Source organism: Ictalurus furcatus, chromosome 15, assembly GCF_023375685.1.
Source record: "Ictalurus furcatus strain D&B chromosome 15, Billie_1.0, whole genome shotgun sequence".
In the NCBI taxonomy this organism is placed as follows: Eukaryota; Metazoa; Chordata; class Actinopteri; order Siluriformes; family Ictaluridae; genus Ictalurus; species Ictalurus furcatus.
In genome coordinates this window covers 10,270,944-10,289,018 of record NC_071269.1, presented here as the reverse complement: position 1 = coordinate 10,289,018, position 18,075 = coordinate 10,270,944, and the positions used below count along the sequence as shown (strand labels likewise).

General features: G+C 44.5%; 2 protein-coding genes across 7 annotated transcripts in view; one reads left to right on the top strand and one right to left on the bottom strand.

Moving 5' to 3' along the window:
• slc2a4rg (SLC2A4 regulator) overlaps positions 1–18,075 on the bottom strand; it is a 100,123-nt gene that overhangs the window by 16,946 nt on the left and 65,102 nt on the right. For 3 of the 6 annotated variants that reach the window (XM_053643067.1, XM_053643068.1, XM_053643069.1), the window contains 2 exons: positions 16,223–16,341; positions 4,318–7,733 (listed from right to left, as the gene is read on the bottom strand). In XM_053643067.1, coding sequence (XP_053499042.1) covers positions 7,622–7,733; positions 16,223–16,341 — 231 coding nt within the window. In that variant the 3' untranslated portion in view covers positions 4,318–7,621. Of the gene's footprint in view, positions 1–4,317; positions 7,734–16,222; positions 16,342–18,075 lie in introns of those variants that run through there. The other 3 variants (XR_008387891.1, XR_008387892.1, XR_008387890.1) reach the window with 2 other exon arrangements.
• Positions 9,534–12,018, top strand: LOC128619133 (uncharacterized). Its single transcript, XM_053643072.1, has 2 exons — positions 9,534–10,703; positions 10,802–12,018. Exon 2 carries the CDS (start codon positions 11,165–11,167, stop codon positions 11,918–11,920), a length of 756 nt encoding a protein of 251 aa, XP_053499047.1. The 5' UTR covers positions 9,534–10,703; positions 10,802–11,164; the 3' UTR covers positions 11,921–12,018.

The window sequence follows — 18,075 nt, the reverse complement described above, 5'->3', positions numbered from 1 at the left end:
TTTTTTTAACATATTGTCATTTATAACTGACTTTGTCCCATTTGGGTAAATAATTTTTGTTAAGTTATCTGAAATGTCACACATTCAAATGCATTTTCACTGCCTAGAAAGAAGTTAGCCAGTCTCTTCGTGTTTCAGAAACATTAAAAAAAACCCCATTTATTCACGATTCATTTTATCTTATGCTACTATAATTGTTTTGGAACTCACGTAAAATTGTCTGAAACATGAGAAAAATTCAAATGCAATTTCACTCTCTGGAAAGTAATGTAAAAAATATCTTAGTGAATAAAAACGGTAGTGTAACAATGTTTTTAGAGTTTTAAAAATAGTACTCTATTCTAGTTCTGTTTTATGTTGTGCTACAATAAATGATTTCATTTTCCCTCACGTGAAAATCAACAAGACAATGCTTTTTGGGTGTGAAACACAGGTGTACCCCACACTTTCCACACATAACTCGAGTTTGACCTGTGCAGTCACCATTTTTGAAGCGTCCCTGCTTGTCAACGTAGTGAAGCCAATGGGCAATGCCATCTTTCCAGACCTCTGTATGTGTTATGGGTTCTCTCCTTTGCTTCTTCTTTGACACTAAGACTCTAGACCTGGGTCGGCCATGTTTCACTTTGGCTGTGCCTTCTCTACAGAGGACATCTGCAACTGCTGTTTTGAACTCTCTTAGGCTGAGTTCCTCGCTTTGTTTAGGACAGGGATCATCGTCACATCCAGGATATGAAAGAAAATATGAATGTACCATTTCCGTGACCGAATCTTTGTTCAGTACAATGCAAGCAAGGAGTCCATCAGATCAACACCTCCCTTTTTTTTTATTATACATCATCACAGAGGATGGACATTTCACATTGATGATCTGATTTGTCCTCCTGTCCCAGCATTGCACAGTGGAAGCTGGGTAGGCCCCAGTGAATGTGCTCAGAAGGGTGACAGTGCGGTTGTCTTGCGATTATTTGCACATCCTCACACATAACTACCTTCTCATCAAAAGTGCCGTGTCCAGCCCTTTTCATTTCCTTGTCAGTTTTCAACATGCCCCCTTTCAACCTGTTGGTTCTCACTGTGCCAAGGCAGTAGATCCCTCTCTTTGCCATTTGAACTTAAAGGATTATGCTTGTGAACCAATTGTCATGGTACAGCTTGAAAATCTGATGTGGGGGTATGATGGATGCCAGTTGTAGAACTATGTTGCTACTGGCTCCCAGGTCAGGCATTCCACTGACTGGTAGTGTCCTGCCTGTGTGGAACTCAAAGTTGTATGCAATGCCTTTTGAGTCACAAATCATGTATACCTTGTACCCCCCATTTATGGGGCTTGCTGGGGATGCAGTGCTTCAGTTGACTTTTTGATACGAAGTAAGGGACTACCATATAAAAACTGCAGAGGCCAAGGGTATGATGGGACGAGTGCTATGAGTGGGATTTATTCTGAGGTGCAGAAATGTATCCAAAACCTGGAGCCAAATGCTGTTGAAATATACATTGAGCAGTGCATAATTTGAATTTGGTGTTGAATGATGCTTGTCAACATATAACAGCCATCAAAGAGTTCTATGACGTGGTTCAGAGACTTTATGTTTTCTTCAGCCGAAGCATAAAAAGGTGGAAAATGTTGGAAAATCAGCTTTCATAAGTTTCATTATGCTGAAATATTACGGGCACTGACCGAAATTGCTTTACATTCAAAAAAAAGCAGAAGAACGTACAGCGGCAATTGGGCTTGTGAAATTACTGCAAACATTCGAGTTTGCAATGCTGGAGCCTGTCAATGTAGTATTGCATATATTGCAACAGAAAGAACTTCAAGCAGCAAACTTACTGGAAAATACTTGCAGCATCTTATCACTGCTAAGGGATCAGTTTGAGGACATCAAAAGCCATGAGCAAGGTCTTGCTGCATTTTGCTCAAAAATTTCAAAATAGGTGTTTTTTACACTTGCATTGATACAGCTGTTTCTCAGCTGAAACACCTTTTCAAAGGTTTGGATACAATAGCCAGACAATTCCACTTTTTATGTCCGAGGGAACTCCTGCGTGGAACTTATCGCGTGTTGCATGCATTTGCTGAAACACTTGCAATCACCTACAATGATGACATTTCTTCCAACTTTCCATCACAATTGCTTTAGTTTCGAAGTGCAGAAATAAAAGCAATTGAAACGAGGTCAATTAAAGATCTGACCGAGATGCTGTTGCTGAAGCATGCATCTATTCTCTCAAGTGTCACAGATGTGGCTACTGCTGTGAAGCTTTTTCTAGCTATCCCCGTCAAGGTGGCAAGTGCAGAGATGTCTTTTTTTAAACTAAAACAAATAAAAACCTGCTTGAGAAGCACATTGAGCAATTCTCAGCACTGAAGGCAAGCGCACACGTCTGATGGACATCACAGACATTGTGAAGGAGTGCTAGAAGTAAAGGATGGTTTTAAAAAGGTATAATGCTTTATTTTACTCATTCACAAGATTGAATCAAACTAACTTGTAAAACATTGTAGCCTAATTAACCAAAAGTGTGTAAAAGTACGTAAAATTCATATATATACACATATATAAAAATAGTTTTGACAGAAGATAGATTAGCAAATGGCAGGGGCAATAGCACTTGTACACGATATTGAACAGTGAATACATTTGATTACGATGGGGGCCCCGCCTTCTCTCTTGCAGTTGGGCCACCGCAGTTTGCGCTACGCCACTGTGTGTGTGTCCTGACCGTCGACACGCTCACTTCTTCCCCCTCTACAGGATTGAGACGCTAAAAACGTGAGCGGTTGTTGTGTCAGGCCATCGTAGCGTATCGCGAGCCTCCCGACCTAATCATACGTGATTTAGAATATCTGTCACACTTGCAGTGTCAATAATCTATTACTCTAGAGATCCAAAGCGTTAGGTTCAAAATAAGCCTGGTTTGTATAATTATACTTCTGTTTATTTATTTATTTTACACTCAACACAGATGTGTTTACCTGAGGCTGAAGATGTGCCTCAGTGAATTGGGTGTTTTTTAAGCCTATGTTAGGTACACTGAAGAAAAAAGGAATCTGCTGCTTTCACTCAGAACAATCATGCAAGACAATTTTCTCAGAAAAAGATGCTTGCTGTGCTGCTACATTGTTAATAATGTTTGAGAGAAGGGGAAAAAACACCCCATAAGCAAAGAGTCAATCAAACTGATCTTAGATCCTTATAGATCATGAACAACTGGCTTTCATTACTGCCAGAAAAGAAATCCCACTAACTTATCGAACTGTCATACAGGAGAGGAACGGAAGTGTTGATGAATGAGTGTGTGGGCCACCTGCTCAGGACGAAGTACATGCCCATGGAGGCGGTGCTGCAGGTGTCGCAGCGCTCGACAATCCCCTACTGATTTAAGTCTCAGATTTCAGGAGCAGAACTGTACACTGATAAACATATCCAGGTTTCATTCCTATATAGCTTCTTTTGTTTTGTTCATTCCACTCTTTCAACACTTTGCAGGAGAAAATACACTATTCATTAACAGTTCTACATTCCCTCTGAAGATGGTGCTCACTCCAGAAAGAAATTCTGAACTAAAATACTGCCTGCCATAAGTACATTTCTTTACAACTACTGTCTAAAATCAAGAGCAGCGTTTCTCATCCTTGTCCTGGAGTACCACCACTGTGCACATTTCGGTGTTTAACCTAGTTCATATTTATTCAGCTGATGAGTCGAATCGAGTAATTTGGAGCAGCGAAAAGAAAAGTGCAGCATGGTGGTACTCCAGGACCAGGATTGAGAAAACGGATCTGTAGTGATTTGCTAAAAATGCCAAGTACTGATTTCAAAAGTGCTATCTACTACTGTTAATAGTAGTAAAAGAGCCAAATTTTTCTACACAACCAGAGTGTCATCACTTATAAAGGCAAATTCCTGTAGGCCATCTCAGAGCAGTAGGACTATCTCTCACTGCAAATTTCCAAAAAACACTGGTTTATATGTAAAGAAAATGTATTTTAATATAAAATGAACATGACTGAACTGTGAACAATCTGTTTTTATCAAAAGCATTATACTTAATATTTCCAGGATTTAAAGGAGTGATAAAGAATGATTAATCAAAATTTGTTCAGAAATTAAACAAATTTTCGGCATCCTCAATTTTTGAGGACAAATCCAAATTATGCATTTGTAATATTTTAATGACAATATTTTGGTACAACATATTGTACTTTACACAAATAATGATACATTTTTTCTAATTCCCAACAATGCCAGCTTACAGCTTGTAAAAAAGAAAATGATAATGCAATGTAATAAAAATACACAAAAGCTGATCTTTCTGAAATCTAGATTTAATTACATCCATATAAATCATATTTTCCTCATACAGCTTGTCAAACATAAGCTACATATCCATCCACTCAATCACGTCTTTCACACTCTGCTCACAACAGTGAACTTCAGACATGTCACAAAAATGTTTCTAATAAAGTGAGACCATACAGAAGACATGCAGAAAATATCAACCAACACATCAAAGAGCGGTTGTTTCTGATAAAAGCCAACTGGGTCATGCCAAAATAAACTAAAAATAAAGATCAAAAGCAAAAAAACACAGACTGTGCTCAGTAAAACGCATTAAAATGATTACACTTTTTTTTTTTTTTTAGCACTGAAAGCTGGTTTCTGTGTTACATTTCATTACATTCAATGATTCATTTGCCCTGTAATATCTAAAATGTTTTTAAAAAATGCAAAGTGAAACTGCACATTTATTGGGTGTTTAGCTTAATTTCCTGGGTAAGGCCTGACAGACAGAATGAGCAAGGAGACAAACAAAAACACAAATAAGCAGTCTGTCGGAATGTGCAGGACAGGACCAACTTAATATGCATAAAAATAAACTCACTAATTTAAGTATCTCCTGTCTGGCAATAGTACACTAATATACACTGACTTTAAAAAAAAAAAAAAAAAAAAAAAAAAAAAAAAAAAACAACAACAACAACAAACAAACAAACAAAAAAACCCACTATTTGGAGAGCATTTTAACTGACAATAGAAAGAGAAAAAAAAGCAAACCACTGACAGGTTCTATATGCTAGAATAAGTGATGAAGGATGTGCATAACGCAAGGCTGTAGAAAAAGTGATGGAAAGATACAGCTGCATTCTGTGAGACTAGTTCTCTTGCCAATAAACGCCACTGTAATTTAGGTCTTTTTCACTGAAAGCATATTAGATATGGTCTCAAACTGTAAATGTCGATGAGATAACAGAATACATCACTTTAGCAACAGTGACAGGTGTTTATAGGCTTTTTCTTTTGAAGAGTTTACATTCATCGTTGCTTTTCCACTTGAACCCGACAAAAATGTTGAACTACATTTTCACTAGATCTTCAGTTAAAAACAGTTTCTTACAATTTTAAGTTTCTGCTTTACATTATAAAAGAAGCCATAGCAAATGAGGCAGAATATAAAATAATAAAAATGTGGACAACTGTATTTTCAGGTTTCAAACAACTACCTGCAATTGAAGTGTCACTGTGGTAATTGAAGCGTCATTTCCCTGACATAGACATAGGAAGGTCTATGTCAGGGAAAGAGAAAATGAAAAGAGAAAATATAAGCTGTGACACTCCACTTACAAGTAACTGGACAACAGGAAATATGGGCCAATCCAATATCAATACTAGCATGATGTTGTAGATACCAACAAGAAAGTTAAGCTTATTGTTAAGCTTATTGTTGTGGAGTCAGTGTGTAGCCTCCATCCCTGAATCTATAGTTCAAAACTAAGACCAGTTACTGTATAACCAAAAAGATTTTTTTTCTTTAAACTTCAATTCATCCATATAAAAATGCCACATAAAAATAATGTTTGTGTGCAGTACACGTTAGTGCAATTCCTTTAGTTCTTTTCTTTTAATAAAAAAAACCCTCTCTTTGTTCTTCTAATTGGCACTTAGTGAAAGTTACAACCACCAGAGGGAACCACTCTTTTTCACCACAAACAAAGACAAGATCAAGTTGCTGTGTGCTTAGATAGGGCAGGATGTCTGACAGGCAAGGAGGCAAACAACTGAGACATTAATATTTAATATAATTAAGAGAGTTTACAAAGACAATTTTAGGATATCAATAGGAGCTCTAATAAGTGAAATCATAGAGATAGTTTAGAGCTGGGGAAGACGACACCCCTGCTTGTTTGTGTGTGTGTGTGTGTGCATGCACAAGTGTACAGTCATCATTTGCAGCTGTGTTGGTCTGACTGGCAGCAGAAAACGAAAGAGAGGGTGTGAGAAGAGCTAGCACAGTGGAGTATATGGCACTGTCTACATTTAAAGAGGTATCAAACAGTATTTGCCAGGAAAAGCTCCATCACCTTTTAAATCTGTGGCCATTCTTGGATGCCAAAAGCTAGAGAAATACACTTTCAGGCTGAGACTCTGGTCTCGTTTTTAGTTTTGGACTAAATAGTGGCCACTCACTATTGAAAGTCCTGTTTGGTCAGTGAGTAGAATGAACAGGCATGCTCATAACCAATTCATAAGATCACAGTGAAGTACAGCTATTACCTACAAATCACATTCTACAGTGAGCTGTACCTGTCAACATGCTCACCTTTAAATTAACTGTAGTTCACTACAAAAATACCAGTTTATCAAAAAATAACAGATGGTTTCACTTTGTATGACAAGGATAAAATAGCTGGTGCAAAACTGATCAGAAAATGAACCAGATCTTTTATGAAGGCTAATTTATATTTTCTCACTATAACAAACTTATGAGAGAATTCTGAAAAGGTGCATCATATCAATAGAGACTTGTAAGGGGAGAATATAGTAGATGCTAACAGAAGTACTGATTTGACTAAAGCAATAGAACATTTCTTTTCATGGTTAAAGCTACATGAAACTTATGAGCATCATTTGCTCCCTCATCATGATGGCCATGACCTCAATAAGATTCAGGAAGATGGTTTTATCCGTTTTATCTGTGTAAAAATACAAACTGAAAATTAAATAAAGCCTAAACTCCAGAGAGAGCAGAATTCTGGACATATTCTGTTTGAGACTCTTCAACTTTGGTTAAAGAAATTAAACTGATAAGTTTAGCCCTGCCTAAACAGCTCAATATAAAATGGACTGTATAAAGTCTATCATTGAATAGTGATTAGAAATTGTCCAAAAAAAACCCTTCAAAGAAATTTGCTGCTTACAATTATAGTGTGTGTGTGATTTTATTTTATATATATATATATATATATATATATATATATATAAAAGTTTCATTCGCTAGGTACTTTATCAGAATGTCTTTCTTGCCTGCAAAAGAACAAAAAATAAAAAAACTTGCTTCAGAGTAGTGCAGCAAAAGCTAATGCATATTGTATTTTTTCAACTTTTTTCTTTCTTTTCTTTTTCCCCCAATGTTTCGCAAGAGTGAAATGTGTTCACTGTTCGCTGTGGTGTACAGGACACAAAACAGCTCACTTGCTAGAAAAGCCCTTACCCAATTTTGAGAGTCCTCAAGGAATGGAATCCTTTAGGGTGCACAAGAGGGGGTCAACAATGAGTCAGTGATTCAGACACTGATGTTAGAAGAGCCTGTTATGTTTGTAAGAGAAAGGGTAAAATCAGTCAGTGAAGCGCTGACAGGCTTTCTTCCAGCGGCATGCTGTGCACCACAGATCTTTCTTCTCCATTCCATACACTTTGCGACACTTCTTCGCTTCTCCTCGGGGTTTTCTAGGTAATAAGAATTAGAATAAGAATTAGTGACATCATTAAAACAGACCTGCAAACTCCCAAGACATGAAAAAGGTGACATGTTTACGAATGAAATCCCTGTAAGGGTGTCTGGGGGCATCCTCCCCCAAAATAAAATTTTTGTGATTTTGTGTAAATAAAGCATTCTTGTGCACTCTGACAAGAAAATAAAGGGAAAAGACAAAATTTGTTCAAGTAGGGGAAAAAAAACCATTTATTGACACCACTTCATTTGAACTTTCTGGCATACCAGCCACAACTTGCTTTTCAAAAAGTTTATTTCTTCATTCTTTTGGCCTGCGCAAGTCTTGCAAGTGCCCGTTTTCACTGCTTAGCGATGTGGCTCTTTCTTGCAACATTTTCTTCCTCTTCAGCTTCAAGCCTTTCCTCTGCAGCACTTCTAGATGGCCGACAATCAAACTCCATCTTCCTCTATCGGTTGCTGCACAGCCTCTTGTCTACTGCCCCGACACACTTGACTTACTTAATAACCGACAAAGTAACTTGATTTGGCAAGTTAACATTACTGTGGCAACTAGTTACCTAAGGTTAAGTTAGTCAGCAAACTTACCTCAGAATTGTAGTACTGCACAAAATTGTCCATGGAAAATGGACAATGCTTGTATCTTTCTCATTTGTAAGTCGCTTTGGATAAAAACGTCTGCTAAGTGAATAAATGTAAAAGAAGACGATGCCGTTATCTTGATTCTGATTGGGCAAAAGACGTGAGGCACCGCACCAAGATGTTTTATTGGGAAAAAGATCATGACAGCTCGAGAGACATCTGTGGTCTCACTCCAGTGTAAGCATGAGATTTTGACTGTATGATAACCTTAACCAAAAATAACACAGTTTCACGGTATCGCGACTACAGCTCTAACATGTGTTATTTTTATGTCTGGGTAAAAAACAACTTTTTTTTCCCACACTGAACATGATCTATTGTATTTTTAAGCAACATATAGAATATTTGGAACAGTAGTAAATAGGGATGTCACGAGAACCGATACTTCGTTACCAAGTCGGTAGCAACATTCTTAAAACGTGACGGTACTTGTTTTTCTGCAGTTCCGTTGGTACTGACTGTAACGAAAGTAACGTGGTCGATAGGGCCAGCAAATACGCGCAAGTGTTTTAGTCGGTCCACAAGTGGTAAAGAAGAACTACGCACACGGGAAAAACTACAAAAGTTTTTCCCGTGTGTATCTATGTTTTTCTAAAAGTTTTTCTATGGCGACAAGTTCAGCTCCTCCCCGACTCGTTGAGAGGAAAAAAGGCAAGAGTCGAATATGGAAATACTTCGCATTCGAGGCGGATAAAAACGGACATACAATTGATGCTCTGAAGCCGGTGTGCAAACGATGCTATCGTACACTTCAAACAAAGGGAGGAAACACCTCGAATTTGGCAAAGCACCTGAAAGACAGGCACCCCGATCTCTTCAAAGAATTCAAGTTGAGTGAGTTTCAAGTCATATTAACATCAAACAAACTGTAAAACTTCTAATCCTTATCCTGAAAGACGGTCCTGTATTATGTTTGTTTGAGGCAGTGGGCATTGCGGCCATGAAACCAGCTAACGTTATGCTCCATGTAATGTTAGCGATAGCCTGTTATATGTTCACAATGCTAACGCATTGCAGTGTTATAAACTACCTCCTAATGGGCTACCATGCATCGCCATTCAGCCTGTGTCCTGTCAGCTAAATGTAGCCTAATGTCACTAGATTAAATAATTATTTTAATTTTAATGGTTTTAATAAATCTTTTCGGCCTGAGACCACGTCAGTGAATTTAAACTAATGTTTGCATTCAGTGTATAAGGTGTGTGTTTAGGAGTGCACCTTAGCACCTGTAGACTCCACTGTTTTAGTCATTGTCAGACAGTGTTTGATAACTAAAATCTCTCTCTCTCTCTCTCTCTCTAGTATCAGCCAGAGGAGGATGTCCACCAGGAGAGTCAGGAGCAAAGTCAGCAAACATCAACACAGCCAACCTTAAGAGAAGCTCTTCAAAGGCACAGAAAATATGACAAAAACTCAAACAAAGCAAGGAAACTGGATAGGGCAGTTGCTGAATGCATATGCATGGATCAAGTTAGAAAAAGCATGGATTCCAGCAAATGCTTCAGCAGTTCAACCCCATATACCAGCTACCAAGCAGAAATTACTTCATGTATACAGAGATCCCCAAACTACTCACTGAAACAAGAGACCACATTTCAGAACATCTCAAAGAAAAACCATTTTATGCCTACATAGTTATTATATATCTATTTTGTAATTGCTTTTTTTATTATGTGACTGTTGCCACTATTGTTTTTAATAATGTTCAAATGTTTAAATAAAGGAATTAATGTTTAAGTATTATTTATTTATTTATTTTTACACACCATGGTATCGACTTTGGTATTGAGTATCGTGTACTTTAGCTGGTATCGGTACCGACTACTAGATTTTTGGTATCGTGACATCCCTAGTACTAAACATATGTCAGGTTAAATAATTATAAAATATTATAAATAATAATGCTATAAAATCGATTATTGTTATTTCAGTGTTGACACACATCAACACAGAGAGAGCGCGCGAGTGTGTCTCACACGCACACACGGTCTTTTTCCGTACAACACAAACAGTGGCAAAGACACCAGAGAGCCAGCAGTTTTTTGTTTAAATGTCATGTGTCGCGACGGGCAGAGAGCCGGCGCACACAAGAAGGAAATCGCTCCTTCTCCAACTGCCGCACCGGCACGACGTGGGCAGCTTTGTGCCGAACATTCCGCCAGCCGGAAGGACGGGGCCAGCGGGGCGGGACTGACGCGACACCGGCCAGCGATTGGCGGACCCAACGGAGAAATTCCACCACTCAGGCGACGGCGGAGGAGGATAAAAGGGCGCGCTTCCGGCCGTACGAGAGAAGAGAATACCGTAGCGACAAGACGGACTCCGTGCGTGTTTTCCAGAGACATAGCGACTCACAATCACCGAGCACGACGGTAACCTCACGCCCCATGCTAATCTCTCTCTCTCTCTCTCTCCCCAAAAGGTGCAAGCGCGGATGAGATCGCCGGGTGGTGAGAGTCCCACCTACGGAGGACGCCGGCCCGGGAAAACCCTCGCCCCCGTCTCGGGAATCCCGCCTCCGCCACGAGTAGGCTACACCGGCAGTCACGCCTCCACAAGCCCCGCACTCATCCCCTCACAACCCACTCACTTCACCCTTGCACCAATAAACCACCGTTCGTGAACGTTCTTCTGCCTCCTGTGGGTCTGTACGCCGCCCTTCCCCGGGCTAATTCCTCACACTGGTGGAGGATGCGGGCATAGTACAGACTCGCCTACCACAAAAAAAAAAAAAAAAAAAAAAAAAAAAAAAAAAAACGAGAGAGAGGGAACCCCCCCCCACAAAATGGACCACACCCTGCGACACCTCCTGGAGACAAGCCTCCAGCAGCACGCTGTGACGCAGCAGCTCGCCGAGAGCCTTCAGGTCGCCACACAGACACTGATCGCCATGAGGACTGAGACCCCCGCCGCCTCCGTGCCTCTCCCCGACGCAAGCAGCGAGACCCGCCGCCTACTACCCCCCCTCGGCCCCGAAGAGGACCTCGAGGCGTACTTCGAAGCCTTCGAGAGTATCGCCCGCCGGGAGGGGTGGGACCGTGACGACTGGCCACGCGCCCTTGGTCCACTGCTCACGGGAGAGGCCCGAACAACCTACTATGTCCTCGAGCCGGAGGAGGCCGCGGACTACCTGGCGATGAAGGAGGGAGTCCTGGCATGGTGTGGCCGAACCCCTGGCAAGGCTGCTACTGAATTCCATCGCTGCGTTTATCGACCAGGGGCCCGACCACGTTGCCAGATGAACGCCCTCATCCGGACCACCAAACGATGGCTCCGGCTGGATCGGCATACCGCCTCGGAGGTGGCGGAGAAAGTGGCGGTCGACCGTTTCCTGAGGGCGTTGCCCCGGGCAGAGAGACAGGCCGTGGGGGCACACGCCCCAGGAACTCCTAACTGTCCTGGAGCGAACCTTGGCCACCCTGGAGCTCGACCCCGGGGAGCAGCAGCACCTCGATCGGCCCCTCGGTGCCCCGGGTCCCCGGTCCGACCGCTAGACCCGGCCCCGCACCTGGAGGAACCCCCAGAGGGCGCCCACTTGTGAACACCCCCGAGACGAGCCCATGCCTACAGAGCCGGAGAGGGAAGCCGCCCGGCTGCTTACAAAACCATGGCTGGCAGGCTGCGCCCTCCATCAGCAGCAACCGCCGGAGGCGCCCTCCTTGACGGTGTGGGTCGAAGGGAGACCGGTAACCACCCTGCTGGACACCGGGAGCACGGTGACCCTCGCCCGGCCCTCCATCCTGCCTGAGGAGTGCCGCCCAAGGGGGACGCTCACCGTGACCTGCGTCCATGGGGACACCCGGGAAGTCCCCTCAGCCGAGGTCCAGATCCGGGGCGAAGCCGGCACCTGGCCCCTCCAGGTTGGAATCATCCCCGAACTCCCCGTGCCCCTCCTCCTGGGACGAGACTGGCCAGGATTCCTGGTGGTACCGAGAGCCGAGCCCCGGAGATTGCGGCGACGTACGAAGGGGACCCCGGCCCGGCCGGCCTACCTGGCCCAGGACGACGGAGAGGCCACCACAGAAGGTAAGACCCCCCAAACTACTAACCCTCTGTCGTCTGTCTTTCCCCAGGTGAACCGAGAGGGGAAGTTCGGCCGGGAGCAGAAGGAGGACGACCGGCTGAAGCACTGCTGGGCTCAGGTACGGGTGATAGAGGGGGTCGACCAGAGTCCAGACCTGAGGCTCCCCACATCGTACTTCCTCGTCCGAGGGGGGCTCCTCTACCAACGGGCCTGCCGCCGCGGGGAGCAGGTGGACCTACTGGTGGTGCCCCGACCCAAGACGGCAGTCTTATTGCACCTAGCCCACACCCATCCACTCGGCGGCCACCTGGGGGCCCGAAATACCCTGGAGAAGCTGCGGGACTGCTTCGTGTGGCCCGGGATGGACGTGGAGGTCCGGGCCTTTTGCCAACAGTGCCCGCAGTGCCAGCGCACGGCCCCGCGGAGGCCCCCGCTGGCGCCCCTGATCCCCCTGCCCATTATCGGCGTCCCGTTTGAGCGAGTGGGCATGGATCTCGTGGGGCCCCTACCCAAGTCTGCCCGGGGCCATGAATACATCCTGGTCCTCGTCGACTACGCCACGCGGTACCCCGAGGCGGTGCCGCTCCGCAAGACCACCTCGCAAAACATCGCCAGGGAGCTGGTACTCCTCTTCAGTCGAGTGGGGATCCCCAAGGACGTCTCACCGGCAGTTTGCAGCGGCCTACCTGGACGACGTGGTCATCCACTCCTCCACCTGGGCCGACCACCTGTTCCACCTCAGGGAGGTCCTGAAAGCACTCCGGGGGGCCGGCCTGACCGCCAACCCAAAGAAGTGCCACCTAGGGCTGACGGAAGCCCAGTACCTGGGATACCGCATCGGACGGGGAATGCTGAAGCCCCAACTAAAGAAGATCGAGGCTGTGAAGGGCTACCCGCGTCCGACATCGAAAAAGCAGGTACGTGCCTTCTTGGGATTGGCGGGCTACTACCGCAGGTTCGTGCCTAATTTTTCTGCTGTAGCCTCTCCCCTCTCAGACCTTACAAAGAAGGGCCAGCCAGACCAGGTCAGGTGGACAGCCGACGCAGAAAGGGCCTTCCAGGCCCTAAAAGAGGCCCTCACCAGCGCGCCGGTACTCCGCAACCCGGACTTTGACCTCCCGTTCACCGTACATACTGATGCATCCGAGACCGGGCTGGGCGCCGTCCTCTCCCAGACCTTCGACGGGGAAGAACACCCGGTCCTCTACATCAGCCGGAAGCTGTCCCCGGCCGAGAGGAAGTATGCGGCGGTCGAGCGGGAGGCACTGGCGATAAAATGGGCCATCGAGGAGCTGAGATACTACCTGGCAGGCAGGCACTTTGTCCTCATAACGGACCACGCCCCCCTGCAGTGGATGGCCAAGGCGAAGGACACCAACGCCCGGGTAACCCGCTGGTTCCTCGCCTTACAAGACTTCTCCTTTCAGGTTAAGCACCGGGCGGGGGCCCAGCATGGTAACGCGGATGGGCTCTCACGACGAGACACCCTCTGGGCCCACCACCGAGCGGCAGTAGGCTCGGAGCTGAGGGGGGGGTACTGTCGCGACGGGCAGAGAGCCGGCGCACACAAGAAGGAAATCGCTCCTTCTCCAACTGCCGCACCGGCACGACGTGGGCAGCTTCGTGCCGAACATTCCGCCAGCCGGAAGGACTGCCGCGGCGGGGCGGGACTGACGCGACACCGGCCAGCGATTGGCGGACCCAATGGAGAAATTCCACCTCTCAGGCGACGGCGGAGGAGGATAAAAGGGCGCGCTTCCGGCCGTACGAGAGAAGAGAATACCGTAGCGACAAGACGGACTCCGTGCGTGTTTTCCAGCGACATAGCGACTCGCAATCACCGAGCACGACAGTAACCTCACGCCCCACGCTAATCTCTCTCTCTCTCTCTCTCTCTCTCCCCAAAAGGTGCAAGCGCGGACGAGATCGCCGGGTGGTGAGAGTCCCACCTACGGAGGATGCCGGCCCGGGAAAACCCTCGCCCCCGTCTTGGGAATCCCGCCTCCGCCACGAGTAGGCTACACCGGCAGTCACGCCTCCACAAGCCCCGCACTCATCCCCTCACAACCCACTCACTTCACCCTTGCACCAATAAACCACCGTTTGTGAACGTTCTTCTGCCTCCTGTGGGTCTGTACGCCGCCCTTCCCCGGGCTAATTCCTCACACATGATTTTCAACAGATGTACACAATGTTGGAAGACTTAAACAAAAGTATAGATGTGATACCAGCTAAATTTAATTATTGTACTAAATTGCACAAACGTAGAACTCCGCTCTTCCCTGCTCTGTGCAGAAACATGGGGGGGGGGGGGAGCAACTAGCTTATGTTAGCTAGTTAATTAGCCATGTTATCTGCCTCGGAAGCCAGCCAGTAGTATTGACTTCACCAGTGCTAAACACGCTAACTCTCTTAGCTTGTTGCAAACGTCCATTTCAAGACAGAGTTACCTTGAATTCAGCGAAGCGTGACAGGTGGTGCTCCTGTAGATGGGATATCATATTTGATGTATTGCCTCTTCTAGCAGCCACTCTCCTTAAACACGTCTTACAAGTTGGATGTCCTTCCTCCTCCAAACCATGGCCGTCTGAATGTTTTTGGTACCCGAAAAATACCCATACAACAGACTTCGTCTTTTTCGACGGGGGAAAAGTTCCAGGGGTTCACCTCCTTCGGCCATCCTACACACAGGTGACTGACAGCTCACACCAACTGGAGGGGGAGGGGTTGTGTTCCTCTCTATGCTGTACATAACCTGAGGGATTACTGCACTTTCCGTCTTTTTATTAGCCCAAATTAGCCCACTTCCGATTCTTGTGAGGTTAATTGTGCTTGCAATTTCGAGGCCAAGTCAGCACCTTGAATTCTTTGTCATGTTGCTTAAACCATTCCTAAACAGATTTTGCAGTGTGCCAGGGTGCACTATCCTGCTGAAAGAGGCCACTGCCATTAGGGAATACCAATGCATTGAAGGGGTGCACTTGGTCTGCAAGAATGTTTAATTAGGTGGTACATGTCAAAGTAACATCCACATGAATGCCAGGGCCCAAGATTTCCCAGCAGAAAATTGCACAAAGCATCACACTGCCTTCGCTGGCTTGACTTCTTCCCATAGTGCATTCTGGAGCCATCTCTTCCCCAGGTAAGCAATGCACACGCACCTGGCTGTCCATATGATGTAAAAGAAATCGGACCAAGCCACCTTCTTCCACTGCTCCATGGTCTAGTTCTGATGCTCACATACCCACTGTAGGTGCTTTTGGCGGTGGAAATGGGTCAGCATGGGCACTCTGACTGGTCTGCGGCTACGCAGCCCCCTACGCTGCAAGCTGTGATGCACTGTGTGTTCGGACACTTTTCTATCATAGCCAGCATTAACGTTTTCAGCAATTTGTGCTACAGTGGCTCTTCTGTCAGATCATACCAGACAGGCTAGCCTTCGCTCACCACGTGCATCAACTGCCGGTTCAACGGTCGTCCTTCCTTGGACCATTAAACAGGTATTAGCCACTGCATACTGGGAACACCCTAAAAGACCTGCCATTTTGGAGATGCTCTGACCCAGACATCTAGACATCACAATTTGGCCCTTGTCAAAGTCACTCAGATTCTTACACTTACCCAATTTTCCTGCTTCAAACACATTAACTTTGAGAACTGACTGTTCACTTGTGGCCTAATATACCCCACCCCTTGACAGGTGCCAGTGTAACGAGATAATCAATGTTATTCACGTCACCTGTCAGTGGTTTTAATGTTATGGCTGATCTTTGAGAGTGCGCGCGCGCACACACACACACAGACACAGCCTCATTGTACCTGGTTCCGGTGCTGGGTTTGGGTGTAGAAATGGTGGTCGTTTGTGTCTTGCCAACAGTATGTGTGACAGGCTGTCTCTTCTCCCCAGTGCTCAAAATGCCGACATGATTTACTGCCCCCTGCAAGAAGCAAAGTTTAAATGTGACCAAACTGTGCAAATCCACTAATATGAACAAAAAAGACATTTTTCAGTGTTCACAGTTTTTCCTGTATTTTATAGAATTCTGTGAAGTATTTTACAACAAAACATTATTTTAACCCCTAATTCTGATTTTTTCATATATAACAAGTATGATAACAGTTCAGGTTCTGCAGCTTTGATTCACATTTTTCTCAAAAAACAAACATCCCACAAGTCTGTTAAAGGGAACCCCGACCGTGAAGACTTGTATGGCTTATTAGATTGATGCTGACATCTGCTATATAAATCTGCTATACAAAAACACTCTAGATGTCAGTTGAAAAAAATTTAAATAAAAAATCCTTGCACAAGTAGGACACCATTGCCGTTTACAGCGCAATGCATTCTGGGTAGTGATGTCAAATTGTTGCAATGGTCTTGCTTCTCCAGCGACCCTACAGGGATACATGTCTTCAGCCTTTTCAATTTGAACCCAAGCATAACATAAGCGAGGAGGCTAATATAGAAGACATTACTCAAATTGTACATCAAAATGAAACGATCAGAGAGGTGAGGAGCTGAGAGTGGGGCAAAATCAATGGTGTCTGTGTAGCAACTGCACGTCGATGCCAACCAAAAGCGTTTGTTGTTCAAGGTAAGCATATAGATTAAACTATCGTTTTATGATGAAACATATTCTAATATAAATAATTTCAGAGATTATCGGCCATCTCTGCATCGTATACTTTATCCTGTTCTGATGTCAGTTGGCCATTTCATGGCCAATTTGGCCATGTCAGTTGGCCAAATTCTGATGGCCCGCCAGCGCTCTGTCACCATGTTATGAGCAAATCTATGCTATCTACACAGCTTCTGTGTGTATGAAGGTGCTCATATCTTTGGAAAGCTAAGATTCTTGTGAATCGATTGATATAAACCGTTTCAAGATACAATCACAACAGCAGCTACAATCAATGTCTGTCAGACCATCAATGTACAAACACACACTTAGGAAACAGAGGCAACTCACCTCATATGACGCCTCATGGTAATCCACTGATTTACAAAATCCTGACAAAAACAGTCTTGTTATGCTGGCAAAGGTCCAATCAATCCAATTATGTAAAAATATTTAGTCAACCTTTCAAAGGAGACCAAAACTATGCATGGTTCAAATACAGCTTTAATTTTACTTTGGGTATGCCTTGGCTAGTTGTTTTAGGCTAATTTTACAGGAGCTTTTTACGGTACGAGAATATACAGAAAAACGCACTAACAAGATTCTTACGGCTTTGATTATATTTACAGATATCCCCTGTATCACAGCACACAAGAACTAGAAAATTACAGCCAAAAGCAGCACAGTGTGGCATTCATTTCCTGCTGCAGGGGCCAGTAGCTAATTTTTTTGAGTGCTCAAGTGCAACCATTTTACGTCATTGACTCAGAGTGCATTGCGCATGTTACATAATGGCGGCCTCCAGAGGTTAAAATATGTATTAAATATTAAGGATTTTTAAAGTAATGAACATATTTAATGTGTTTCTAACGTATTTTAGTAGGAGAAGGAAATTATTGCGTGTTAAGGCCTACAAGTCTTCATAGTCTGGGTTCCTTTTAAGTTCTGCATTATTACTATGAAAGTCATTACCATTCAATGATAATGTCAAAAGATTAAAATAACATGATCTTTTATATTTATTTCTCCTTGGAAATTGGGCGAGACTGTGTT